Source organism: Ammospiza nelsoni, chromosome 7 (assembly GCF_027579445.1).
Source record: "Ammospiza nelsoni isolate bAmmNel1 chromosome 7, bAmmNel1.pri, whole genome shotgun sequence".
NCBI lineage: Eukaryota > Metazoa > Chordata > Aves > Passeriformes > Passerellidae > Ammospiza > Ammospiza nelsoni.
In genome coordinates, this window is record NC_080639.1 from 23074857 (window position 1) to 23102756 (window position 27900).

The 27900-nt window shown below is 38.4% G+C and overlaps 2 protein-coding genes across 2 annotated transcripts in view; both read left to right on the forward strand.

Moving 5' to 3' along the window:
• The first annotated feature begins 113 nt into the window (after nucleotides 1-113).
• On the forward strand, nucleotides 114-10617 carry GCG (glucagon). Its single transcript, XM_059476124.1, has 7 exons — nucleotides 114-176; nucleotides 4042-4142; nucleotides 4526-4687; nucleotides 5555-5608; nucleotides 7165-7302; nucleotides 9384-9527; nucleotides 10563-10617. Exons 2-7 carry the CDS (start codon nucleotides 4045-4047, stop codon nucleotides 10585-10587), a joined length of 621 nt encoding a protein of 206 aa, XP_059332107.1. The 5' UTR covers nucleotides 114-176; nucleotides 4042-4044; the 3' UTR covers nucleotides 10588-10617.
• A 5536-nt stretch (nucleotides 10618-16153) lies between these two features.
• The window catches only part of DPP4 (dipeptidyl peptidase 4), a 40180-nt gene continuing 28433 nt past the window's right edge, over nucleotides 16154-27900 (forward strand). Inside the window, exons 1-7 of the mRNA XM_059476336.1 lie at nucleotides 16154-16303; nucleotides 16378-16462; nucleotides 24440-24529; nucleotides 25104-25198; nucleotides 25322-25396; nucleotides 27364-27416; nucleotides 27512-27584. Of these exons, the coding sequence (XP_059332319.1) occupies nucleotides 16298-16303; nucleotides 16378-16462; nucleotides 24440-24529; nucleotides 25104-25198; nucleotides 25322-25396; nucleotides 27364-27416; nucleotides 27512-27584 (477 nt within the window). The 5' untranslated portion in view covers nucleotides 16154-16297. The remainder of the gene's footprint in view (nucleotides 16304-16377; nucleotides 16463-24439; nucleotides 24530-25103; nucleotides 25199-25321; nucleotides 25397-27363; nucleotides 27417-27511; nucleotides 27585-27900) is intronic.

Genomic DNA, 27900 nt, shown 5'->3' on the forward strand with positions numbered 1-27900 from the left:
GAAACTGTCAGCAATGATGCACTCCTGTAATGCTTACTAGAGCTGAACAGTATATATATAAGTCTGTGCAAAAGAGGCAGCTAGGCAGAGCTCAGGATCCTCAAGGCTTGCCATAGTTGCAGAAGAGAGAGTAGCTCTTTCTGCAGCTGCCACGTATCACCTCTGAGTAAAATAAGGTAAGATTTATATGAACTACCAGTTATTTGTTTGAGAAAGCCGAGTGCATTATCTGCATTGTGCTGCCCAAAGTTTGCAATAGAGGTGCAGATCTTTCAGCAAATTGGTGTTTTGCTCTGAGGTTATACTCACTGATATTTGGAGTTAATGACATCATAATTTAAATATTTTGATGTATTGATTACTGCAACAGAGAATGATCCGATAAATGGAAATCAACAGTTTGTGTTGCAGAATTAATTGAAAGAAGGAAGATTAACTATGAGAACATGAAAGACAAGGATTGTAGTAAGAATTTAAATGAGATACACAATTATTGATTTTTATATTTTTATCTTCTTTAGTACCTTCTGTAGAAATATTTAATTAATGTGGGGTATTTATGATAGATTACGTGAGTTTAAAATTATTCACTCCTTACAGATACTGCCCAAATATGAATCAATGAGGATTAAGCTAGAAAGATGGAAATAAATTCAGTGGGTTTATGTAGACACTGATTTAAAACTGTCCAAGACAGATTGTCACTCTGTCACCCTACAGACTGTCACTCCACTGCCCCACTTTTAGATTAGTTTGTCTCAAGCAACCATTATTTCCATATCACTGTAAGATCAGAGAAGGAAATTTTATAGCACAGAAGTAAAATTAAAGTCTTTCAATAGTTATTGGGATTATTGCATCAAATTTAATTTAATCTTCCATCCTACTGTGGAATTCCTTAGACTAGAACTGTTGGATTTTACAGAACTTTCTACAGGGCATTACAGCATGGTGGGTAAATTAGATATAAAACACACCTACCTGAAAAAGTAATTTATTTATTTCTAGAAATTATTGCTATTTGCAGACAGTTTCATTTCAATAGAAATCTATTTTGTTCATTCATGCATGTTCGTATGAAAACATTTCCTTTTTTTACTGCTTTTTTAATGTAACTTCATAATTTCTATTTTTAACAAGAAAGAGATACAAATGTGACTTTCGAAAGCTTTTTTGAAAACTTAATGAAATTAAGCTAGTTAAAATTGTACATAGATACAAAAAATCTACTACACTTGTAGTAGAATATATTAGAAAACTAGAAAAATCAGGTTGGTCAGGGCAATAATATTCAAATAAATATCTGATCAAGATTTGAGAGGTATATTTGTTACATATTTCTGGTAGTTCAAACTGAAATGTCTTAATTTTTTCATTTTCTATCAGAAAGATATGAAAATATTTTCATTAGTCTAATATGCGTAGGAATAAAAATTTTCTATGTGAGATTAGCTTTAGTTTTCCTGTGCCTTAACAATAGGTTTACATGGCTTTTAGCAGTATCTACTGGTGACCTAAATAACTTACAGCCAATAAAACCTTTTTTCTGATTGAGAAATTAATTGATTAGCCAGCATAAACTAAGAAAATGCCATTTTTCTGATTATCTCTTTTTCTCTATAACACACATCTATATTATCAAGAATAAAATTACAATTTCTTCTTTTGAAACTGTATCCTGTTTAACTTGTCAAGAACTTCTGTCGCTGGTTTAACTTACCAATAGCAAATACTAAATGCTGAAAAAAGAAAACTGATGCTAATTTTAAAATAACATATTTGACAGAAGGTCAATAGTTTTTGGAAAAGCTTATTTTATTAATAAGAATTCTCTAAAATTTTATAAATTTCAAAAACTGCATTTATACATATTTCTTTTTTAATAGTCTCACCATTTTGATTCTGAAAATTTTAGAAAGCAGTTGACAATGGATTTAACTTTTATCTTAATACTTAAGAAATAAAGTAGCCAATGGCACTGTTCACATCTGAAAGTTCTATTGGCCTGAGACATTAGAGTTAGAGCCAAGATAAACTCAAATTATCTCTTTACTGACTACAGTGACTTTGAATTATCTTTTAATAACCTTTATATAAAAGAAAAGCTTTTGATGTTGGATATTTCATTCCACCTCAGTGACTTGGGTTTATGGCTAATCTGGATCACAGTTTAATAAAGCTACAGACAACTGTACACTAGGACTATGAAGCAGGGCAAATTTACTTATGTATGCTGTAATAGCCAGACTTTGGTGTCCAAGTCCAGGTTAACTCATTTACAGCTGTATCAGCTACCAGAGAGGTCAATCAAACCATTTTGAAACAACCACAACAGAGTCATTTCCCAAAGAACAGGCAGAGCTTTTGTTCCATTGCTAGAAGCCTATGAAATGTGAAATTATGCATTCCTTGAGATAAACATTGGATGTCAGTGTTGCACCACCAAATTACAGCTCCAAACGAAACAGTGAAAACAGATTTCAGCACTAGAGTTAGGGTTTTAATAAGGCTGACTACATGACCACTGTGGTATATGCTGGCACTATAGCAGGGTATGTTCAAGTGAAGGGGTCAGCTCTTACATACTGGGACATTGCACAAGGCAGAATAACCAGACATTCATGAAAAAATGAGTAACACTGGCAGTGGCTTCTGGTGGAGGGAGGAAAACTGACTCTATTGCCTAATAGTAAAATACTTCAGAAAATATTATACTTACTCATTTATTTTCCTGAGCTTGATCAATATTTTATTAAGATTTTGATTGCCTCAAGTATTTGGGTACAGATACTGAGGAATTATAGTAAAATATTAATATTATTCAGTAAGAGATTATTTTTAAGAGATTAAAAATCAGGCCTTACAAAGTACCAGTCCAATAGATTCTTCCTAACCATTGGTAAAATGCCTGCCAATAGTCAAGCTTTGCATCTCCAACTATAAGTTATTTTAAAACAGATGGGAGAAACAGGTTTCAAAAAAAATCTGCTATGAAGGAGCAGACTACAGGGGCAGAGTAGAAGTCCTACAGCAGGAGGATTTTTGATGCAGATCACCTTTTCAGAGGTGTTCATATAGCCCCCTCATTTGCATTCCTCAGTGCAGAGCCAAGTCTCAATCTCAAAATGGAGTAATCTGCACCTTCACTACACATCATTCCGCCATCATTTTCTAAAACTTCCTCCAGCCCATAATATATTTAAATTCAGCCTCTTATGACAAGGCATCAAAATAGAGAAGATATATATTTTCACTCAGACTGCCTTATTTTATAAATCAGCAAGCAGTAAGTAAATCAGCTTAAGTAGTTCCTGCAGTGGAGCCACAGGAATAGGGTACAAATTACATTTATTGGGATGTGTTTTTTGTGACTGGGACTTACTTTGCTACCGCTTTGCTTCAAGGCACTCATGTGTCCTATCTCCCTTTGTTTCCCAGACTGTATAATAAACCTCCATAGGAAAATGCCATGGATGGCAGAGGGCTTATTCAAATACACAAGTATTAGCCCAAGTACAAGACAAAATTATTTCCAATGACATTTTCCTGATGTGAACTCATTGCAACTTCCGTGAGAAAGTATGGGGAGCTGCTAATGTGACAGTATTCCTGACAAAGATTTGCTTTGTTTTTTCTCTAGTGAATGACCTGGGAAAAGAAATCACAGCCACATCACCATCCCACTTTTGCAATAGAACAGTATCACAGATCTAATGCTTGCCAGCAGCAGAACCCAGAGAAAAGAACAGACCTTTATCGTCACATTGCATAAGACAGCAAGGATGCAGCTGCTCTCAGCTCTCCTTGCATTCTAGAGTACAGACTAGAGCTCAAAGACTGGAACAGAAACTACCTCTTCTGAATGCCTACCCAAGGCCCTGAAATGTCATCCCCCGGACATTAAACCCATTCTAGAAGGCTCCTTATATTTAACCTTCATGTTCAGATCAGCACTAAGAATGTCTCTTTTTGGTGTAATTGATTCAGACATATGTAAACATTATAACATTTTTCTTTGTTGCTTTATTTCTGTTTCGACAGGCAATGAAAATGAAAAGCATTTATTTTGTTGCTGGTCTCCTTTTAATGATAGTTCAAGGCAGCTGGCAAAATCCTCTTCAGGATACAGAGGAGAAATCAAGGTAAATTCTTTAGACCAAACTTTTACAAATACTTGGCATGAACTTTGTTTTCTTACACTTTGAAGCCAAACATACTATAATTTAAAGACCCCTTCATGCATACTTGATCTACCATTGAAATTGACAGGGTTTTTAATATTGCAAAGTTTAGCACAGAAATTTGGGGTACTGAAACAATGGCTACCTTATTTATCCAAGAAGACTGTGTAACTGGGCAGTGTCCAATCTGCTATACAGATTCCTTTTACCACACAGCTACTGAGCAATATGCCACTTGCTTTCACTTTGTGGGAGTAAAAAATAGTATTGTTGAAAGAAGAATCAACGCACCTGTAGACTGTACTGCAACCATTGCAGATTAACAAGGTCTAAACTTTCCTCAGATCATTCAAAGCTTCCCATTCTGAGCCAATAGAGGAATCCAGACCGCTGAATGAAGTGAAACGTCACTCACAAGGCACATTCACCAGTGATTACACCAAGTACCTGGACACCAGGCGAGCTCAGGACTTTGTGCAATGGTTAATGAGCACTAAAAGAAATGGGTAAGCATTTTGGTCACATGGATACAGATCTCCACAAGCAGAAACAGCCAAGAATCTAGCCAATTCAGTTTCTTGGTATCAGCTTCCCATCCCAGACCATGGATAAACCTCAAATAAGTAAAGTACTTGAGGAAAATTTATGTATACAATCATAGAATCATTTCGTTTGGAAAGGACCTCTAAGATCTAGTCCAGCCATTAACAGAATATTAATATATTAATAGAAATGAGAAACATGTAAAATCAATCAAAAGTCAAAATGTACTGTCTTATATGCCACCTAAAAAGACTGTCTCGGCCTCTTTGAGGCAGATTTTCTCAGTGAATCAATTAAGTTCAATATGAATAAGATATTTAAATATAATGCACAATTCTTAGCCATTAGGCCTCGTCAAAACTTTCCTATCTGTGGATACTCTAATCCTGAAGCTTCATTTGTGAAAAGGCAGCTGATGTGTAAGTTTTTTTGACCACTGGATAATTAACCAGTATCATCAATATAAATTGGCATGTTTTTTTCAAATATACTTTGATTAAACTCAAGCTAGAAAGCTGAGAGCAAGAATAATGTACACGTGTGTCAGTCTTGTGTTCTAGAGAAAATCTGCCCAAAAAGAATTCAGAAATATCAAGAAGAATCTATTACATTAATGGTTTTAAATCTCTGCGGAAGTCTTTAAAGTATAAAGTAGCAATTTCTACACATTGTACTAATTTAAATTCATATGTCTGAAATGCAATGAATATAATATTCATCTCTGAGTCATGAGGATTCACTATAATATTCAAATAATAACCAATAAAGCTTATGCTGGCTCTGCAGTGTACTGGTAATAATGATCTAATGATTGTGCAATTTCACTACAGCCAACAAGCACAGGAGGACACAGAAGAGAACAAAGTCCCTGACCAGCTCTCAAGGTATTCTATTTGTCACAACTTGTTATTCTAAACCAGTTTCAGTTCATTTTCAGTTGAACAAGAAAGAGAACAACTAGTGTTTTTTGAAATGTTACCACAATCAAAGAAATATCAATCAGATAAATTATTTCACACCTGCTTTTTACAAGGAAATAGGATATGTCTCTATGTTATTTATTCCTGTACCTGTGTTCTATAGCTGTAGGTGCAAGGAATGCAACAGGATGAGAATCGGTTTTAGGAAAGCACATTTTGAGTAATCAAGGAGAGTAGAAAATAACATAAAAAGAAGAACTTGGTATGGAGAAAGGCTGAAGGAAAAAAAAATAAACAAAACCAACACATTATGTTGAAGAACAAAAAACCGGTGAGAAGATTAGTGAGAGGAAGGTGGCCAGGAAAATTTGCAGAGAACTGATTAAACATGATGTAATGTTCAGCCCTCTGCACTCAGTCCCATGTTTCATAAACCACTTATTACAGAAAGGAGAAGACCTGCTGAAGGCCAGAATTCTGTTTCTTGACTGTGTTTTTGAGAAAAGGTTTAGAGAGATTGGAAATCTTACATAAATAAAGGAGACACTGAGTGTTTTTGCAAAACAGATTAAACTACCTATATGAATTCTTTCTCTCGTCAGAAAATCCAAAAAGGATAGCCCAGATCACAAAGACCGTTACATTCACACTGTCAATATTAATAACAAATTTGTAATAATGTTTCCGCTTCATTGAAACAGCATATCTCAAAAAAATTAGCATTTCATTAAAAATGTTCCAAACAACTCTAGTTAGCATGCTGATGAAAAGTGCAGATGGTACTAAATTAGGAGGAATGGTGACATCCCAAGAAGAAAAAATAATAGAAAGAGCTAGATTTGGGCAGAAATTAACAAATTTTGAAACAGAAATGCTAGGGAATTTATTCATGGAAAATATTCCATAATATGTCTACTTTTTAGTGCAGTTTGCCTTCTCAGGAGCCACTGTAACATAATTTTGTGTTATATCAGAGAAATAACCACAATTATGTGTAGGGAGGGAGAATGCCTTTAATAAGATGCAGTTGATCAGGCTTGAAAGTTTTCCAAGACTATGACTTGGTCAGAGAGATGATTTAAAAGGTGTTTATAAAACAACTCAAAATGTAAACTTGAAAGGAATTAAGTCTGAATAGTTTGGCTCAGAAATAATGAAGGTGAAGGTAGGGAAGCAATTAAAGGACAACAAAAAGGATGTTTGTATAATACAATACAGTTTCTAGCTCATACTTAATTAGTAAGACCATTCCAATACAGCTGTAATTGCTTTCTGCACCTGAAGTAAGTTGTTCAGAACTAGTTCAGGAATCTCTGCACAAAACTGTATTGCATAGTACAGGCATACCTTCAGAACTGAAACCTAGCAATAAAAAATATGTCAAGATCAATTTGAGGCACAAAAAGAACCCCTGTCTCCTATAGAAACACTAGTCTGGCACAGGGGAAATTGAAATCAATAAAGATTGTTTAAAAGTTCAATTCTTACAGTCTGCTCCTGTGGTGCTGCTCTCCTTTCAGCAATGCCATCTCCAAGCGCCACGCTGAGTATGAGAGACATGCTGAGGGCACCTACACCAGTGACATCACCTCTTATTTGGAAGGTCAAGCTGCCAAAGAGTTCATTGCTTGGTTAGTGAATGGACGAGGAAGAAGAGAGTAAGAGTCCATCCGTTCCTCTTATTAAATTTTGCCTAGTATTTGGGGTTGGAAATCATGTCTGATGAAACTTTGATGCACTTTTGATCATTCTCGCTGTACTTCATGTCTTTCTTTTGTATTAGAAGATATTCTGTTGGTGACTGACTACCACTTTACATTATTAAGTTCAAATACAGATTAAAATCTGTTCAGTATGCTGTTACACTCTAAAAGGTCAAGTTTTATTTAAGGTCAACACATCTAAAACTAAACCAGACCTTCTTCCTCTAACTATGATCTTCCCCTTCACATAACACATTGCTTACAGTCTCCTTAACTGTCACTGAGATTATTCAAGTCACTATCATCTTAAATTGCCTTCTTTTCCTTGTACAGTCCATCTTTTCCTCTGCAATATTTCCAAGATTAAATCTTTACCAATGTCTTCAGGTGTACTCTGTGTGCTGATGATCATTCCCAGCAGCAGCTAAAAACTTCTTTTTCTCTTCCTATGCTTCTCAGAGTCTCCCCAAGCTGCTGCTGCCATAACTATCGTTTGCTATAGCTTGCCTTCGTTTTTAAGATGCCTCTGATTCTTTTGCCATGGTTTGCAGTTCCCTGGACACAAAGCTCCACTAATGGTTTTGCCTACCTATGATTTCTTTAATTTCTACCTTGTTCTCCACATACTCATTGCAGATTTCTCTGTCCTATCCACTTCATGTACTCCCTCATTACTTTACCTCTTTTGTCATGATGGTCTTACACTTAGAGTGGCATTGCCTTCAGCCTCCTGCAGGCATCCTCTGCTCATCTATTTCCAACTCTGCGTGGTGAGGAGCTACACCATGCAGCTGCCACTGCCCACCTTTCAACTGTTCTGTACTTATTTGTGCCTTTAGACTGTAAGCTCTTTGGGGCAGGGATTTCAGTCCATCCTCTGATTAAATATTCTACCAGCTGTAAAGTATGTAAGTCTCTCACTTTACATTAAAAAATAATAATAATAAATAATAATAAAATACAATCTGTAAGACAAGATTGTGTGTTGTAGTTAAGGAAGACTAAATAGGGAAAAGTAAGTTTTGTGAATATTGACAATTTCCTGAAAAAAACAGAGTTAAATAAATTAGGTCAGCTACACAGAGCTGGTTCCCCTTCCTAGTTATGTTCAGACATCCACTTGTTTTCCTGTCATGTTTTATTTTCATAAGCAGAAATAGAGTATTTCTGTATCCATTTGAGAGAAATACAACCTCACTGAACTTAGAAACCAATATTTAGTACTATTTGAGGTTGAACTTGTATATAGCCTTCCTTGAAATGAACCAGTCTGCCTGTCATTGGATCCAGGACCCAGGCTACTTCAGCATCAGCCCACCTTAATGAAATCCATCAAAATCTTCCTATATTTGATGGGATGAAACAAGAGAGGAAAGTTTTCTAAATCAAACTCTGGTTTTGACAAACTGGTTTTCCAGCAGTGAAAAAAAGAACGGAAAAATAATCAGGATCTGGTTCCAAGTATAAAATGCAACATTCTATGATTTTACATCAAACAAGCACGTAATTTTAGACAAGTGCTTTAAGCGAGCTAATTTCAACCACTGTTCTGCAAAAAAAAAAAAAAAAAAATTGCCTTTAATAATTCTTATTAAAAATAAGCATTCTTAGGAAACATAATTTAAAGTAAATAAATAAGCCTTATGTCCAAATAAAACAGAAAAAAAAAATGAAAATTTGACTGTAATGTTTTAATAGTGGTATTTCTTAAATAGTAATTCTTAGTAAATGACTGGTGCCTAATATACATGGCATAGACACTGCAGACTGAGAAATATTTTTGCATGTATGGCTTTTTCAAAACTGCTGGAGAGGAGTTTAGGCTCACTGGAAGGAATGGCTATGTGTTTTGAAAATAATGCCTCAAAAGATGTTCTAACACACATCGTGCTGTACTGAGCCGTAGCATCAGGCTCAACCCTTAACTCCTTCAAATCACAGGGAATGTGCAGTGTATCAGAACCCTGTAACAAGGCCCTTTTAAATGGTTTGTCTGTTTTGATCTGCACAGTGTTGATAACTTCTTACCTTTGAAGTTTCCCAGAAAAAGCTCTTGTGGCTGAAGAAATGGGTCGGAGACATGCAGATGGCACTTTCACCAGTGATATCAACAAAGTCCTTGATGACATGGCTGCCAAAGAGTTCCTAAAATGGCTCATTAACACAAAAGTTACCCAAAGGTGACTAAATTTTATACTATTCTTAATATACTGATATTTTATATGCATTTGTCACACCTGGGGAAAATACTACTAATTTTTCTGTTAGCTGTTGTTATATCTGTAGTATGTTGCAAACTTTGTTACAGACAGATGAAGAAAGATAAGACACTAAATGGAACTCATTCCAACTATTATTTGAATTTTTATCCAAATTTATTTCCAAATTTATATCCAATATTTATTTCCAAATATTATTTGAATGGTGAACCTCTCTAATACTTTCCTATTTAACTTGAAAGTAGTGCTGCCACTGAATGTTACCAGAAGTAAGGTCATATTAACTTACTGAAAAATTTTGCTTTGCATGGACATTATAAAATCAGAAATATTTATTGGCAAAATTACACCAAATTGGTTATTCTTTAAAGACTGTGATATAAAACACTGCTTTAATCTGTGGCTTGTCATTAGGGAAGAGTGTTGTAATCTGAGCTCCTGGCAGGTGACTCTTTGGGAGCCCTGTTTTAGTTTGCCTGTATGTAGGCAAAGCATCATTTTCTAAATGAGCACTGTGAACAGGTTAATATTTGGGAATTATTTGTTAAAATTAACAAAGCTTTTAAAGAATTAAATGCCAACACAAGACACATGTGAGTGGCCAGATTTTTTTAACATGTTAGACATCCCATTTGCATTATTAAAGCATCCAAAAAGATAGTTGATTTTGGAAAGCTGAAACAAAATTAACAAAAAAATTTAGAAGGTGTAGTTAAAATACAGTTTTTATTAATATGTTACTGTTTTTATGTTTGTAGCTCAGGGTTGAAACAAAAAATTTAGGAAAATAATCTATTAGAAACAAATAAAATGCTTTTCCTTTAGGAATAATTGTTTTCAATCTGTTATTAGAGAGAGGCATTGAGAGGTCTGTGAAACTAACATCTGCTCACTCCTAAACAGAAAAAATATGTTCCACACATATTTCAGGAATCTTGGGAGACTTAGAATTTTTCCTAATTGCTGCTGCTTTTTTCCTTTGTTTTTTTTCCCCAGAGACCTTTTGGAAGAATACCAGTAAAAATGAAGAATAAAATGGGATAAATGAAGATCTTCATTTCATCAACTGCCAGTTATTAAGAGATTCTGAAATCTGTATTCTGTCATTTACATTTGTTGTAACAAAGCTATGTCACCTTGCATGCCAGGAAATAATTGTACTATAGTTTAGTGTTGCCAAAGGTTTATATATGGAAAACTTGTTGTCTAAGGGATGGTTTTCTTAACAGCTTTAAGAATGTGAAAGTTCCATAACTTCATGTTTTGCATTTATTAGGACTAAAGTAACTCCATTTATATTTAAGGATAAAATTATTTTTCTAAAAAAATTACTTCTACACACAAATTATTCAATTACCAATTATATGTGTTATTCATAAGGGGCTGGCAGTTACAAATGCCTGAAAAGTAAATATCCCTCTTAAAACCTTTGTTATAAAAAGGCTAAGCTTTAAGGGTATTAAATAATAGCCTTAAATAAATTTTTTCAAGCTTCTTTTCTGTTGACTTCTCATTGTGTATATGACATGTTCCTCTTTGCACTCAATTTCATTTTATTCTACTATTTTAGTGTGTCTCAGATCTTAGAAGTGGTTTGTTTGGAATGACAAACTCAGCATTGTTTGGTCACATTTTCTCTGCAATAATTCCCAGAAAAGAGCTGTGTGAACTCTGAACTATCTTTAGGTGAAAAATAAATAATGTAAGATGAAGCTAGAGGGGGAAACATGACTGAAGAGACAATTATTCTTCATTATCACAAATTCTGGCTCAGAACAGGAGGACAGCTTTGGAAAATGTTAAGTGCAAAATACTCCATAAGTGTGGAAACTGCCCCCAGAACTCCTGAACTCCTTCAAATTTTGTAAGATTGCCAATCCAAGACAAGGCCCTCTAATCTGTGTTTCCTTCCTTCCTTCCTTCCTTCCTTCCTTCCTTCCTTCCTTCCTTCCTTCCTTCCTTCCTTCCTTCCTTCCTTCCTTCCTTCCTTCCTTCCTTCCTTCCTTCCTTCCTTCCTTCCTTCCTTCCTTCCTTCCTTCCTTCCTTCCTTCCTTCCTTCCTTCCTTCCTTCCTTCCTTCCTTCCTTCCTTCCTTCCTTCCTTCCTTCCTTCCTTCCTTCCTTCCTTCCTTCCTTCCTTCCTTCCTTCCTTCCTTCCTTCCTTCCTTCCTTCCTTCCTTCCTTCCTTCCTTCCTTCCTTCCTTCCTTCCTTCTATGGGCTCCTGTCTCCTCCTTCCAATGACTACCCAAAGCCCCTCTTCTCCTCTTGCTACTTTAGCAATACACGAGGGATCTATATTAAAATGTCCTAAAGGGCAAGTGGTCTAAGAGAAATTCAATGGTCGTAACAAGTATCTAGTAGAAATGGATATGAAATAGGACCATTGTTGATTCAGAATTGGTACCTATAATTTTGCTAGGAATAACATTTTTATGGGAATAAGTTTTTTATAAGCATCTGAAACTTCCACTTATAATCTAAAATTTCTGGGAAAATATTAGATCATTCTTCCAAAGTGCTATAGGAATGAATATTCTGTAATTTTAGATCAGAACAGATCATACCCAACTTGGCATCTTGATCAGCTTCTTGGCAATAACAGAAAGCTTTTCTAACATCCCAACTTTAAACAATTTAAATTCAATAGAATCTTGCACTAAAAAAAATATAAAATCATAACATCGAAAATACCACTGGAGATAAGAAAAGAAAAAGGGGAATAAAGATGGAGGCTGTGTATATATATTATTTGTTTATTTAATCCCATTTGTAGAAGGTGGTTTGTGTTCAAGTGGAACTGGAAAAGATTCAGTTGTACACAGTGGGATACATATGGCCCAGGATAAAATGGTACAAGGTAACTCTTCTGCTCCCACAGACTGAACTATTACCTTTGAAATATTTTATTTCACTTTGTCCACGATATTTTGGTGTTCTGAAGGACTCCCCAGTCACAAATCCATTTTTTCACAGTGTCTGTGACCAGGGATTTTGAGCGCCTCCTGGTGATGGCTTTGTCAGCCATGAAAATACTGAGCTTTCCACACTTTTACAAATTACATGCTTTAGGAACAGAGGGATATAAATTATTTTCTCAAGTTTATGCAGCTTGTCTGAAACACAACAAAAACATTTAACCTCTAATTTTTTAAGTCCCAATCTAGAACATGAATCAAAAGTAACCCTTTGCTCACAAATGAGACAAACTGAACTTATAATCAGAAATATCAAACACATGTTTCACCTCAACAGGACTGGGATTTACCTATCCTGAAATCATAGACCAAGTCCATATGGCATCAGTAATAAGGTATGCCCTGGATATTTCTCACACATGCTACAGGAAATTCAGTGAAGAATACAAATACAGGGAAAAATAAGTCACAATCTCTGTCTTTACTACAATAGCTGGAGTCCTCTGTGTATTGCATGTGCTGCCTTGAACTTCCAGGTGGCCTTATTCCTAAAACTGTCCCCACTGTATTTTATTTGCTGAGTGTGCAGCACCTTTTCTCTTCCATACTATTTACTAAGTATCTGGAAAAATAAGCATATTGCATTAAAACAAGACAACTACTTGGAATTAATACAAAAAAAGAAAAAAACAGAACAGAAACCTGAGATACAGAGGACATGTAAGAATCTGTAGTTCCCAAGACAATTTTCTAAAGAGAAACATACAAACTTGAAAGAGCCAAGTGACAACTGCTACTAACCACGTTGAAATTGATGTCCCAGTGACATAATCACATAAAACAGGGATTTTTCTTTCTTGATTTACAGTTAACACTCTCTTCACAATCCTCTCAAATAGAACCAATGCAAAGATGTGCTACAAAACTGTCATGCCATTTCAACTTCTAATGCAAAGAAAAAATTAAACTCCACTATTCACTGGAGCCACTGAACCCATACAAAACTTTATCCAGCCCATATTTTGTCTCCCACAAGAACACACTGAGAAATCTGGAATATCAGATTTCAAATCATTGCACCTGCAAAGTAAACTGTATGCATGTCAGTCACTTTTTTTTACTCTGCAGAGAGCTTAAGTTTTCCATTTTTGCATTTTGACTTTTCCAAATATTTCTGGAGGAAAGGCTCCAGATGTATCTATAAACAGATGTCTAACAAAGTCTTGAGTTTTACTGAGGCTAGAATTCTGAGGAAGACATTGCACCTGGCACGTCCCCAGCTGTTTGGGAGGTCAGCCTCAGGCTGAAAGCTGTTTTTTCATTCTTTCCTAGTCAGTAGCTCCTTGCAATCATGCAACTCCTTTATGAATACCACTGTGTTGAACATACAATATGAAGCTACAGCTTCTCAAATTTCATCACGTAGCAGCCACTGCTGGAGAGTCATTTGTTTAATTTCTTGGCATGGTGCTGGTACATATCTGATTACAAAAGAACACCACAGTATAAAGTAACTTGAAATACTTAGCTGGAAGAACTTTTTTAAGTCTCAGGCTATCAAAAAGACAATCTGATCAAGAACCAGAAGCATGACCATAACAATAATTTTTTGGGATCATGGGTGTTTTGATCAGTCAGAAGGAACTTGAGATTTTTTTCGAGTTGTAGAGAATCATTGTCATGTTAGAGAATCATTGTTACAATTCAATGGAAAACATATTCTGCTTTACTATTACTGAATCTGTCAGGTGGTTCTGCCTACAGGTTTGGGTCTGTAAGTCCCTCTGGCATGAGCAGAGTCAGAGGCACTGTAGGTTACTAAAAACTTGATCTAGACATAGGAACCCAGATTTCCAAAAGCACTTAATTATGTTCCCACAGAAATCAGCAGTAGCCAGCCATATGCATTGATAGTACAGCTCCTTTATTCTTCTTAGAATTCACCATGAGAAACTTTAAATCATGGTAGATAATCCCAAAATATTACTAAACTGCAACTTGGCTATGAAAAGCTACAAAACATTCAGGTACATTTTTACAAGACTGACATAATTTGACTGCGCTGTATTTTGAGACATTGTGATGATCATTACTTAAATGTTTGGGGGGGGGGGGGGAAAGCACAGATTGGCTGAATTATATCTATGTTGTGATTCCTACTCACTAGGAAAAGGGAAATTCAGCCTGGGGTGAGGGGTGGTGGTGTTTTATTTTCCTTTTTGATTGTTGATAAGACAAACAGATGCACAGTATAGCAGATTGATATTTAAGTGGAGCTGTAAGACATTCTGAAACATTGGTCATGCATCTTACAGCATATAATGAGATGCTACTTTGAAAAGCAATGTAAAGCACTGTTATTTCACTGTGATTTTACTTTATAGAAGTAGCCTCATCTACTCAGAGATTAGTGATTAGCAAGCTGTGAAATTGCAGCAGGCTGGATGCTGCATGGTAAATGTACCTTGTGCTACCTGGAACCACTGTCAGGGCACATGAATGACCTTCCCAAGGTAACCCAATAAATCCAGCACAGCACAAATGTGTAACTAGTACCAGCTGCTACCTTCAAGGAGCATAGTATACCACAATAAGCAAGTTTGTCCCTAGATGAAGTCTGTTAGCTCCCAGACAGACACATCCTTAATGTTTGTAAACACTTTGGTTATACTAAAGGAGACTTTTTTATCACAAAAAGCTATTTTCCCACTTCCAGACACAGTTTGCTTAAGAAACAGCAGTAAAATATTAAATGCTGTGCTCTGTATGCAGAAGTAGAATGAAGGAGCAAGCAGCATAACCTTTCTGAAAGCTTTGACAAGTTCTTTGAAGGCAAGACTAAGAACATTTGCTATTTCCCTTGACTTGAAATCTTGCTTCAGCTGATCACATACTTTTTCTGTTACATTTCGCAACTCGTAAAATACCTGCATCTGTCTCTGGTAGCTACGAGTGTTCTGCAATTAGAGGAGGAATATCTAACATGGATAAAACAAAAAGCACGACTTACAATTATTGTTTTGGAGGCTAGAGCTCTTAAAATAATTTAGAAGCTCAGTTTTTTTAATAACTGGTAAGACTCAGCTTTTTAAACAATCAAAAGCTTTACAGTTTTGATTTACAGGTTATTCTGTCTTTTCCAACAATTTGTCTTACTTTCTCAGCACATAGTCAAAACTCTCCTTGGAAAGGGAATTGTTTTATGTCACAAACAAGGGTCATCTTCACCACTAAATTTTAAACTTTTGTCCTATATTTCCATTTTCTGATTTTAATTTAAAGACCCACTTAGCAGACTTACACATCTACCTCCAGTGCCAAAAAACTATAAATATAAGCCCTTCCTGCAATTTTATCTGTTTTTTCATGACTGCCAGAAAAAGAAGTTCAAAGAGCAGAAACTTAACAAGAAATGCTGGCGTTATCAAAACACTGGGAGTTTTCCATCAGCGTTTGAAGGCATCGCACTCCTGGGCCGTTATCTGATTTCCGACAGAACTCCCCGCGCTGTCCCGAGCCTCTGCTGCCGCGTCCAGCGGCGTCACCGCGAGCGCTCGGGGACAGCGCCGCTCGCACGGCGGAGCCAGCGCGGAGCCGGGATCTTGCACAACCCCCGGCGCTGCCGCTCCCCATCGGCCGCCCCCAGCCCCCGCCCAGGCGCCGCTCAGGAGCGGAGCCCCGCGGGCAGCGCGGGGGCTGCGGAGCCACAGCGCGCTCGGCTCGGCTCGGCGCGGAGCTGCGCCCGCCCCGCTCGGCTCCGATCGGCTCTGATCGGCTCTGATCGGCTCTGATCGGCTGTGATCGGATCAGCTCCGAGATGCCGGTGGGTGAGGGCGCGGGGGGCGGCAGCGCGGGCAGGGCCTGCGCCGCCGGCGGCTGACGGGACTTGTCTTGCAGAGCTTCCTGAAGTGGCTGCTGGGGATCCTGGCGGTCGCCGTGGTTGTGGTGGTGATCACCGTGCCCCTGGTGCTGCTCACCCGCCGTAAGTGCGCCGGCAGCGGGGAGCGGGGCGGGGAAAGTTCTGCGGAAAGTTTCTGCCTCAGGGAACGGGGTCCGGGAACCCGGGAGGTACGGCCGTCTCACCTGAGAGGGTGGGGGGCGCCGGGACAATTAAAAATTAAAAATTAAAAATCTCTTAATTTTCTTGTTTGTTGATAATAATCAGAAGCATTGTCGTTTTCACCATTTTCTGTTCTTATTGTCGCCAAAGGCTCTCGAACCAGCAGTAAATTGACAATTACTGATTTTTCTAGAGTGTATTGAAAAGATTATATTCCCTCTCATTTGCTTTGTTTGCACAACTTTTGTTAACACCGCTGAGTGAAATTATATAAACAGCACAGTTACAGAGGTCAGAAAAGTACAGAAAGGTTCTGAATGAGTTTTTGGACTCTGACCAGTTAGCACTTTCCAGGTCGCCCTTGTCGCTCTGGAGGTTAATGTGAAACAGCATTAAATCCTGATCAAGCAGTGCCCTGCTTTCAGCTGCTAGGACGGAGCTGCTCTCGTTTTGTGTTCCTGTGATTAACAGCTGAGCAGTCGGGATGTGTATAACAGCGCAGCACACTCTGAGGAAAGGTTTCTAGACTAACCTAGGTATGAGAAGTGCGCCCCAAAAAAAGTGAAGATGTGTAAGTGGATCTTGACGATGTGCTTGGAAATTGCTTATGTGTGCACAAAGTTGGGGGGTTTTGTTGTGTTGGTTAAAGAGGTGGAGCTTGTGTCACTGGTGCTCCTGTGGCATAATTTACATTAAACTGTTTTGCAGTTCAGCTCTATTAATATTAATGTCAATATCACAGTCATTCAGAACTGGATTTTCTAAGTCCAGATAGCTGAGTTACATGCCTTCTAGGCTGAAACTTCCATCAGTGGATGCTGAGTCTGTTTTCTCTTATTTTTGGGCAGCTTTTTGCCACTTATCTCAAAAAAAAGCAGATTTTTGAGGTGACAAAAAATACTCTGAATTTCACAAGTGGGGAAGAGCAAGAGAAAGGGTCTTGATAACTTATCAGATGGATGTGTGCAGGCGTAACACCTAGTGAAAGAATTCAGTATGCAGGCCTGAACTCTGCTGAAGAGTTCGTACTTGTCTATCTTGATGCCAATGCTATGTCTTTCTGTAAATAAAGTGGGTTTTCTTCTTTCATGAGTTGTAGCATAGGAGTTCTTTTCCTCTAGAAGTGGCTGCAATTCAAGATCAGTCATTCAGTTACATAGTAAATTAATTTTACTTCAAAGAGGCATTTCTGTTCTACAATACACAGAATACCACCATGCTGTCAGCTTTGGCTTGTTTCCTTTGGTTATAAAAGAGTAGAACAGTGTGTCAGACTTCTTACTGTTGGTTCAAATTAAGGCATAGAGAACACACCCAGGTGGTTCATTAAGTCCCTCTGGGTAAAATAAGGATTGAGATGGAGTGGTCCCAGTCCAAAAACTTGAATTCCTGTCTCTTCACAAATCAGGCCAGCAGTAACATCTGAACAACTGTGACCATTGTAGTTTGGGAACTGCAGAGTTCTATGAATTTTTGACTGAAGGGTGCTAAACAGATGTTTCCTGTTAGCTGAGAGTGTACAGGTGGTGTACTCATAAAGTAGTAATTTATAGGTTAGGGCAATTAATCACTACTTTAATTATAAGGCTTTATTGAACAACCACAGGACATGAGTAGCTAGGAATGCCTCTTGGGCCATGCAGGTGATTCAGTAAAAAATGAAAAGTGGTAAAACTGCTTTGGGAAGGAGCAGCTCATGTGACTGTGACTATGAAATCAAAGTCTGCTCTGATAAAAAGCCCTGTAATTGCAGTCAAATAGTTTTCATTTCATCACAGTGGTTCAAGCATTGTACAGGAAGTGAATATGACAGTTATTGATATAAATAGATAATTTTGAGTTTGAACTTCTTACCTTTGGTCTGCAGCTGTTTTCCCTGCCATGCTTCTCAATGTATTTTCATTTCATAAGCTTAGTATTTGTGCAGCACATAAATAGTTGGGGAAGTGGTCTCCAGTGCAGTGGAAGGTAGTGGAATTTTGCCTCTCCAGCAGAGTTCTGGCTTTTTGGCTGGCCTGTAGGCCTTGCAAGGAGAACTTCTGTTTTTTTTTCTTGCAGACACTTAGCATGGACAAATAGAGACGACTTAAATCTGTGGAGTAGTTCCCTAATTTGAGGTACAGCCATTTACCTGGAGGGTCTGCTGACAGAACTCTGTACAAAATTCTATATTTCATTTAGGCCCACTGCCTATTTTGACACTTCATTTTATATTTAATAACCACATGGGGCTACTTTCATCAAACAGTTTAATTTCAAAACAGTGTTGGGGTTTGTATTTGAAGTCTGTTGATCAAAGCATTGTTGTGCTTTGAGGAACTATCCAACAGGTGACTACAGCAACAAGTTGTTACCCTTAAAGCATGAGTATTTTATAAAAACATATTTGGTCTGTTTGTTCATGATTCACCAATTTGCTTACACTTCTCACGGTTGTTGTTTTTTTTTCTTCTATAACCTTCCATGCAAAAGGCAGGTTGAAACATCCCGTGTCTATATTTACCACTTCTCTGACTGCAGGTCTTGTTGCGGCTGCGCAGGAGCACCAGGGGTGGGAGGATGAGCAGGCAGTGCTGGGAGCAGCAAGGAGACAGTGCAGTATTTGCTATTATTCTGCTGCCATGAGCAAGTCATAGGCAGCCTTAGAGGGAGGGTCCCAGACAGCTGTCCATCCACAAACCAGGTTTCTTCACTCACAGCTGTAATTCTCTAAGGGTGAGATATTCACTAAATGAGAAGCTTTGGTGGTCTTTTGATAGAAGTGTGCCTAGGAGAGGCTGGAAGAGCACAGCAGGTCCTGGAGAAGTTAATGACCTTAAGGTGCCTGAGTGTTCTGTGTGAGTGTGAAAAGATAGGGAATGGACATGTGTCCTTGACTTCTGTGCCTGTCATTTAACTCAGTTATCTACCCTCATTCAAATGTTGAGTAATACAATATAAAACCCCTTTATCAACAGTAGATTGCTATTTATAGAGCACTTCTGCTGTCATTTCCTTGCTTTTCGTGAGGTGGGATAAATTTGACAGAGATTCCTTTACCAAGTTAATGATTAAATCCCTCCAGGGAGCTCTCTGCAGCCCCATGGAGTAGCTTTTGGATGAACTGCTTCAGGAGGTGTCACAGCACTCACATTTGGTGGTGGTCTTTCCTGAATGTCCTGTCTCAGCCCCTGGGTATTGGATAGAATTGTGGATTAAGTGAGCCTTTGGCCTGAGCCAGCACAGTACTTTCTACCTACTTTTGTTTTGCTGGAAATCAGGTCTCTAACTGTCACATAGTAACTGGGGGGAAGAATTAGAGTACTCTTTTACAGGTTGGAAGAGAAATGGGGAAACAGCAGATTTGGAAAAACTAGCCTGAAATGTCTCTTACTTTTCTGACCACTGAATCAGCCAGGATTCCCTTGCATCTCTCCTGCTGCTCCTAAATTACATGCTTTGATTGCAGATCATTCTTGCTCTTCTGCCTTCACTTTAAAATGGCAATAACCATTCACCTTTTCTGTTTTTTATAATTTCTCTATCCCTTTCTTGTTATTACTGAACATCATGCTTGCACTTGTCTTTCCCTGTATGTGGTTTTTCCTGTCTCTCTTGGTAGTGGTGAACATGCAGTAAAGCTTCCAATATTGCTGCTTTTATTGTTTACCATGGTTTAAAGTCCGTTCATTTCTTTCCCCCCCTTTTTTTTAATTACACATGGAAATTAGGAAAATGTGCCTTGACACTGGAGAATAATCAAAACATATGCCAAAAGTAATTTCTCAACATGGTTCCATTTTGGTATGGCAATATGTCATACCGTAAACCTTACACAATTGTTAACTTCTTGTTTGCTTTACACCTGTCCTGGTTTTGGCTGGGAATCAGGTATTTTCTCCTGGTAGCTAGTCCAGTACTGTTTTGGATTCAGTATGAGAATAATGTGGATAACACACTGATGTTTTTTGGTTGTTCTAAGTAGTGCTTACCCTTAAATCATAGACACCCATTTCCCAGGCTCTGCCAGAAAAGAAGTGCCCAAGGAGCTGGGAGGGAGCATGGCCAGGAGAGCTGACCCAGTCTGGCCAAAGGAGTATTTCATAACACAGAGTGTCATGCTCACATAAACTGGGGGATTGGCTGCCAGGTGCCCATTGCTGCCTGGACAGGCTGGACTTGATCACTGGGTGGTGAGCAAATTGTATTTTGCATCAGTTGTCTTTCCTGGGTTTTATTCCTCTTGCTTTCCTTTTCATTACAAATATTATTACTATTATTAGGAGTATTGTATTTATTTTTATTTTAATCATTAACTGTTCTTACCTCAACCTATGGGTTTATCTTTTCCTGATTCTCCTCCCCATCTCCACTGAGGGCGAGGGAGGAAGGAAACGAGTGGTACTTAGTTGCCAACTTGGGTTAAACAATGTCAACACCTCACACCTACAGAAACCAACTCAATTTTTCTCTTAAGAGAGCGTGGCATGTTGATAGGAAATTTCAAAATTCAAACAGAATTGTTTATCAACTTTGTATGAGTACTGCTTATGTAAACAGTTGAGAGACTTCATTGCAGAAGTTTTTTGCAGTTACAGTTTTACTGTTGTAGCAGGGGTATTATGATGTAACTATTCCTAGTATATCATTATGACAGTGGAAATACCAGTGTACTGTCAGGAGTCAGACCAGGGTAGAGATGAATCACAGAATCATTAAGATTGGGAAAAACCTCCAAGATCATCAAGTCCAACCTTTGACTGAACATCACTTTGTCAGCTAAACCATAGCACATCCTGTCATCTCTTAAACATTATCAGGGATGGTGACTCCACCACTTTCCTGGCCACTCCTTTCCAATGCTTAACAACATTTTCAGTGAAAGAATTCTTCCTGATGTCCAACCTGAACCTTCTCTGGCACAGCTGCCGGCTATTTCCTCTTGTCCACTCACTATCTGCCTGGGAGAAGAGCCTGCCCCCCACCTGACCACAGCCTACTCTCAGGTAGATGTAGAAAGCAATACCATTCCCCCTGAGCCTCCTCTTCTCCAGGCTGAGCACTCCCAGCTCCCTCAGCCACCCTCACAGGACTTGTACTGCAGACCCACCACCACCTCCATTCCCCTTCTCTGGACCTATTCCAGCACCTCCAGGTCTGGCTGGGATCGAGGGGCCCAGAACTGGACAGAGCACTCGAGGTGTGGCCTCACCTGTGCCAGGTACAAGGGCACAATCACAGTCCTGTTCCTGCTGGCCACATTATTGCAGATCCAGGCCAGGATGCTGCTGGACTTCTTGGCCCCCTGGGCACACCCTGGCTCATGTTCAGCCTGGTGCTGACAGCACCCCCAGGTCCTTTTCTGCTGGGCAGCTCTCCAGCCACTCTGCCCAGCCTGTGGCACTTCCTGGGGCTGTTGTAACCCCAGTGTAGGATCTGGCACTTGCTGAACCTCAGGCACTTGGCCTCAGCCCATCAATCCAGCCTGTCCAGAGCCCTCCTGCCCTCCAGCAGAGTAACATTCCTGCCCAACTTGGTGTTGTTGCCAACTTGAGGAGGATGAACTCAATCCCCTCATCCATGGATGGATAAGGATTATTAAACAGAACTGGCCCCAGTACTGAGCATTGGAAGCTCATAATTTGGAGTTTAGAAAAATAAGTCTGTATGTGGAATTGTTGAAAAAGAAAAATAACAAGAAAATGCAGCCTCTCTGAGGAGCCTAAGAGTGAAAGAAGCAGTTTTGCTAAAATATAAACATCCATTGACCTGTATACCATCTTCAAAGCCAATAAAATGCTCTTGAATGTCAGCAATTGATTTGTTCTGTCAAAATAATCCTGTTTGACCTTTCTTTTCAAATAGAATCTGAACAATAAGAACAAAAATTTGGAATTCAATGTATGTTGAGTATCTTTGGTCAGTGGCACAAAGTGGATAAGTAAGAATATACTGGTAGTGGCCTACCTTGTAGATAAAGAAAATGCTTCCACTAGAACTTCTATGACTGTACCCTTACAGCTTGGCGTGTGTTTTCATATTCAGATACTATGTGGAAGGTGTTGACAGAAAATGAAATTTTAATTTTATACATAGCCAACAAATCTTAATAGTGTCCTGATTTTTAGTAATGAGACCTTAGCAAAATATGTATGTCACCAGGGAGAAAAACATTCATCAGTTTGGAAAAATCCCTAAACCTGTTCATCAGCCACCTGTCTTAAATTGCTTCTCCTTTTCCAAGAGAGAGTTTGTTGCTTTCTGAAGCCCCTCTGATTGAAAATGACACTTTCTCGATTAGGAAGAAGTCATATTCCCAACTAGACAACTGTGTATGAATATTAAATACCCACTTGTTCATAATCCATCAAATTAAATATTCAGTTAAATAAATAACCTGAGAAATTAATATTCTCACAGAAACTTCAAGAGCAATAAATCCAGCCTAGTAATTTTTTTTAAGGAGTCACATTTCAAACGGAATGGGGCAAGCATTTTTTAACCTTTTCTGAGCATTTTAGGCTAAAATCATTGTTTGTTACCTCTCTTGCAGTGGTAGTTGTACAGTCTGTGCTATATATACAGTTTATATTGTTTGGATATGAGAGTAAAGCTGTAATAGCTGATATAAATATCTTCATGTGCTGTTCCAGATGTTACAGGTATCCAACCTGCAGGAACAGAACCTGCAGAAACTGTTGTGGGGTGTTTTTCTCTGTGTGTGTGTCCCCAAGGACTTTGGTGTCTTTTCCTTCTGCAGCATAAGGAAAGGGAAGGAAGGCAGTGTGTTTAAAAGTATCCAAAAGACTGGGGCCTCAGAATTGATGGGGCAGATTAGCACCTTGGCTGATCAGTCACCACATCTGTACTTGACTGTTTTTATCAGTTGCTTTTTTTCTAGTCTTTTGATTTAGCCAATTGAAATTAAAATTCCTTCCCTTCTGGACCCTGTAGGTAAAAGGGTATATGCAGGTAGATGAAGGTAGATTTTAGGTTTCCATTAAAAAAAAAGGGAGGATGCAGGGAGAGAATCGCACACCTGAATTTAAAATCTGTAGTGTTTGTTTTTGGAAGAAAAGAATCCCAAAGACTCACAGAATGAGTTGTTGTTGTTGTTACTACTTGTCATACTTTGGAAAAAGTAGCTTGTGCACTGCAGGCAGTAAGAAAGAAATACTTTACATACAAGCTGACTGCAGCTGAAGCTGATTACCAAACTCATTAGTTTAACTAGATTCAAAGTTTCACTTGGTCTTTTCAGACTAGGGCAGTTACTTGGCTTTAATTTTCCCATCAAAATCATAATGCTAAAATGAACTTAAAGATACCTTGATGAAAATCACATCAAAAGAGCAATAAATATTTAATCAATAATTTCATCATAATTTTATCAGGAAGTGGCTTTTATTTTATTTTTTTTTTAATTTGACCTTCCCTGAATATTTTACTGCTTCTCAGACTTTTAGGTTTTTTTTTATTTGAGGCATTTCTGAAATTTGAGCTTAAGGATTAGCAAATGATTCACAATTGCAACTATTAGCAACTGGGGCTTTGCAGTGAACGTCCTAGAGCGAGCGTGGGGAGTAAGGACAAAGATCACTTCTTTTCAGCTTTTGAGGAGTACATGTTTGCTGAGGTAAGAGAGCCAGAGGTCTTCTGGTAATTTTTTTCACTGTCAGAAAGGTATTTTGATTTCCATGAGTTTGTTGAGTGACCTTGCTGATGCTCCTTTATTTTATGCTTGCTGAATTTACCTTGCAATAAAGTTTTATTGCCTTCCCACTGCTACTACTTTAGAGATGGTTAGCTAAAATGCTTTAATAACCAGCAACAAAAATCCACTCAGTAGCCAGGTTAAGAAGCTGGGGTGGAACAATTTGCAGCACAAATCAGAATCTCTCTTCTATCTGTTTCTTTCAGAAGAGACTCCTTCAGGAAAAACGTACACTCTACAGAATTACGTGAACAATGACTATAAGTACAAAACACATAATTTGGAGTGGATTTCAGGTAATTCATTTATACATACAACTTGAATGTCAAGAAAATGTGCTACCTTCAGCGATGTACGACCGGCAGTCATCTCATGCTGAGGTGACTTCTGTATTCTGAAAAAAAAGTCAAATTATTTAATTGTGCCATTATGGAACAGCACGTAGCTCAAAGGGCTGATTCCTTGTTTCCCTTAGAAACGTGCTCATGTTCATGGCAAGTGATATTCTCCTACTGCTAAAAGAGCGTACCTACTCCTGTGCTTTAGGGTAGAAGCATGGTGCCCTCTGAGGTGTGTCAGCTGCCTGTGCTTTGGGCTGCCAGAGAGCAGGGAGATACAGGCTGCTCTTCCTCCTGAGTATGCCTAGTATTGCCCCAAGGAAAAGGGATGCTGGGAGGTGGATGCTGTGGGCTCCACAACTACATTTTGTGAACATTCTTGTGCTATAGGCATCCTTTTGTTATAGAATGGAGAAACACAGCATTAAGCAGATTTTGGGGATTTATTTCCTGCTTAAAAGCATAAAGGGCAATGGAAGTAACTGACGAGCATTTTACTTACTTTTGGTTGTCATCTCTCTTGTGCTTTTAGGAAATCAGTATCTTCACAAAACAGATAATGGGAACATCCTGTGTATCAGTGCTGAGAATGGAACACCCACATTAATCCTGGCAAATACAACTTTAGTATGTTGACTTATATGTAATATATGCAGACATTGGGAAAGGTATTGGATTTCATATTTTGTTCTGTGTTGTCTTTGGAATCAGTGCTTAAATGTGTTTCTTTTGCCCTTCCTTTGTTGACAGGATAAGTACCAGGCAAGCACTGTTATATTGTCTCCTGACCTAAAGTTTGCTCTTCTGCAATACAGCTATACAAAGGTACAAGTGCACTTTACAACTGAGGAGGAAACTGGAAAATAAAGGTTTGGGAACAACTGAGAGGCTGAGAGAATGTGAGGGAAATGCAGGAGGATGGATGAATGTGATGAATGTAAGGGAACAGTCAAGTTGAGCAGGCAGGAGGGGAATAAACTGGTGTTATCTGTGAGCTTGGCAGAAGAGAGCTGACTGCCCGAGGGAAAAATCATCTGGATAATAATTTGATGTAGAGTTATTGCAAGGAGAACAAGGCTGGATGGTTTATCTGGGAAGACAATCTAGGAGAGTAGATAGGCATGGCTCTCCCAGGAGTTGTGTGGGTAAGGAGAAGTGATGAGTAGATATGCTGGTATACATCTGCTTGTATTTGTGTGCTATATATATATATATATGTGGTTGTTACATTATGGTGATAGGAGGTAAGAGTTTAAAACTGAGGTGAATGAAAATCTGCATGTGCTTCAAAGGAGGCTTGTGCTTGGAGTGGGCTTGTGTGTCCCTGTTGCCTCCTGTCAGCGAGCACATGAAAAGCCTGCAGCAGAATGCCTCATCCTGGCACGGTGCTGAGCCGTGCAACAGAGGTCAGCCCACATTTATGCCAGGTGGCACAAAAACCTGGCTCTGGGTGCCAATTGAGAAGCCTAATGGTGGTGATCATTTACTGTGCAGTTTGTGCGCTGAGAAACCGCTGACTTTGTTGTTCTTTCCTTTTTCTAGAGAGGTGCCTGTTCTGTTTGTAAAAAGTTCAGTGCTAACTTGTGCAAATACTTGAGCACTGTGTCACTGAACACTGTCTACATGCCCGGGCCTTGCGGTCCCAGAGTGGTTCTTGAGCTGTGCCAGATGCAGTCTGTGCACTCAGGCATCAATTTTTTTCAGTTTTAGCTTCCATGCTGGATCCTCCTAAGCCTCCTAGCTTTTGTTTTTCTGAATTGTTCAGAATTATTTCGCTCTTCACTCATCATTAAAGGCCGCAAATTGCCTAATATTTTACCAGCCACCCTACTTGTAATTTATTGCTCTGTAGTATTTACTTGTTGCATTCATATGAGTTAATTTTGTTTTAATGCTGAAGCAAGATATTTAACCTTTATATAACAGTGTGATTGAAAGTTGTGTTATTATTAATCTTTATTGCAAAGAAAGAGAGTAACAAAATGAATCATGAGGATGTAGACACTTGTTATGTAATAGCCATCTGGCTGTGTAGTACTAAGTTGTTGGTTTATATCTTCATACAAATATCCAAGAACCCTCTTAGAAGGGAGCATTATTGCAATATGTCAGTGCTGTGGGCTGAATCAAACCTCTCCAGCCCCACATAGTGAACATGTTTAAATGTGTGTGCATTATCATCATCATCATCATCCTTCTCTCAGTTAAGTGCCCACAGAGCGATACAGATTTCAAGAGGCAGATTACTCAAAGGGTTTTATTTCTGTGACAGTATGAATGGGAATAGGTCACCCTGGTACTGGAGGAAATGCTGCAGACGTACTGCTGGGACTTGTGAGAGCTATTATAAAATGCGATGCCAAGTTAAATAATACAACATGAAAAATGAGACAGGAAACAGGAAATGAGCCAGTAAAGCACAAGGAGGAGGGTTAACTGCACACTGATGATAGTCTGCCATGTAGCTACAAGGGTTTCTGAAAATCTGCAGCATCTATGGCATCTGTAGCTCTGTCATTAATCAGTCAATGGCCTCAGTCAGAGTACTTAAGTGATGACCCCAGAAGAGTGGAAATTCTTTAGTTTTTCCTTAAACCTGGTAGGGATCTGTTACCCTTGTATGTTCATTGTGTTCTCTCTAATCTTAATAAAAATATCTCTAATCTTAATAAAAATAATATTAAATATCTTAATAAAAATCACAAGGAGAGCTTTAGGGGGAATTCAAGCTGCAAGAGATGTGAAACCTGGTGAAATTTATTTTCTTTACTATTAAAATAATTCTTTTGCAGTTGTGGAGGCATTCCTTTACAGCTTCATATCACATCTATGATTTCAGTAACAGGTCAGTAATTTTTGCACATAAAATGTTGTTTTAACATTCATTCAAAATGTCATTTCACTGATTTCTCTTGGCTGCATTTGTTTTTGTTTTTCCAGTTCTATCTTAGATGATGGACTACTACCTAATGATACACAGTATATATCCTGGTCACCTGTTGGTCATAAGCTGGTTAGTAAAGAAAAATAAAACTTTATATAGAGTAATTTTCCTACACATGACATGGAAGCTCGTGTTGTCTGTACCCTTGGAGTTTTGGTACTTTCCTGCTGCTAGGTTAAGTAGCTGAACTGGTCTCTAAATTGACTGCTGTTGCTGGAAAGACTCCAAAGTTCCTCTGTGTGTTTTCTTTTGTTCTTTGATGAAAATGCATTCCTGAACGTAACTAGTAGCCCCAGCAGTCATGAAATTCACAAATGCACAGGAACTTTGTGTTTTCACAGTTGCAGACAGTAGCTCATCCTTTTCAAAGACAGCAGCATTACAA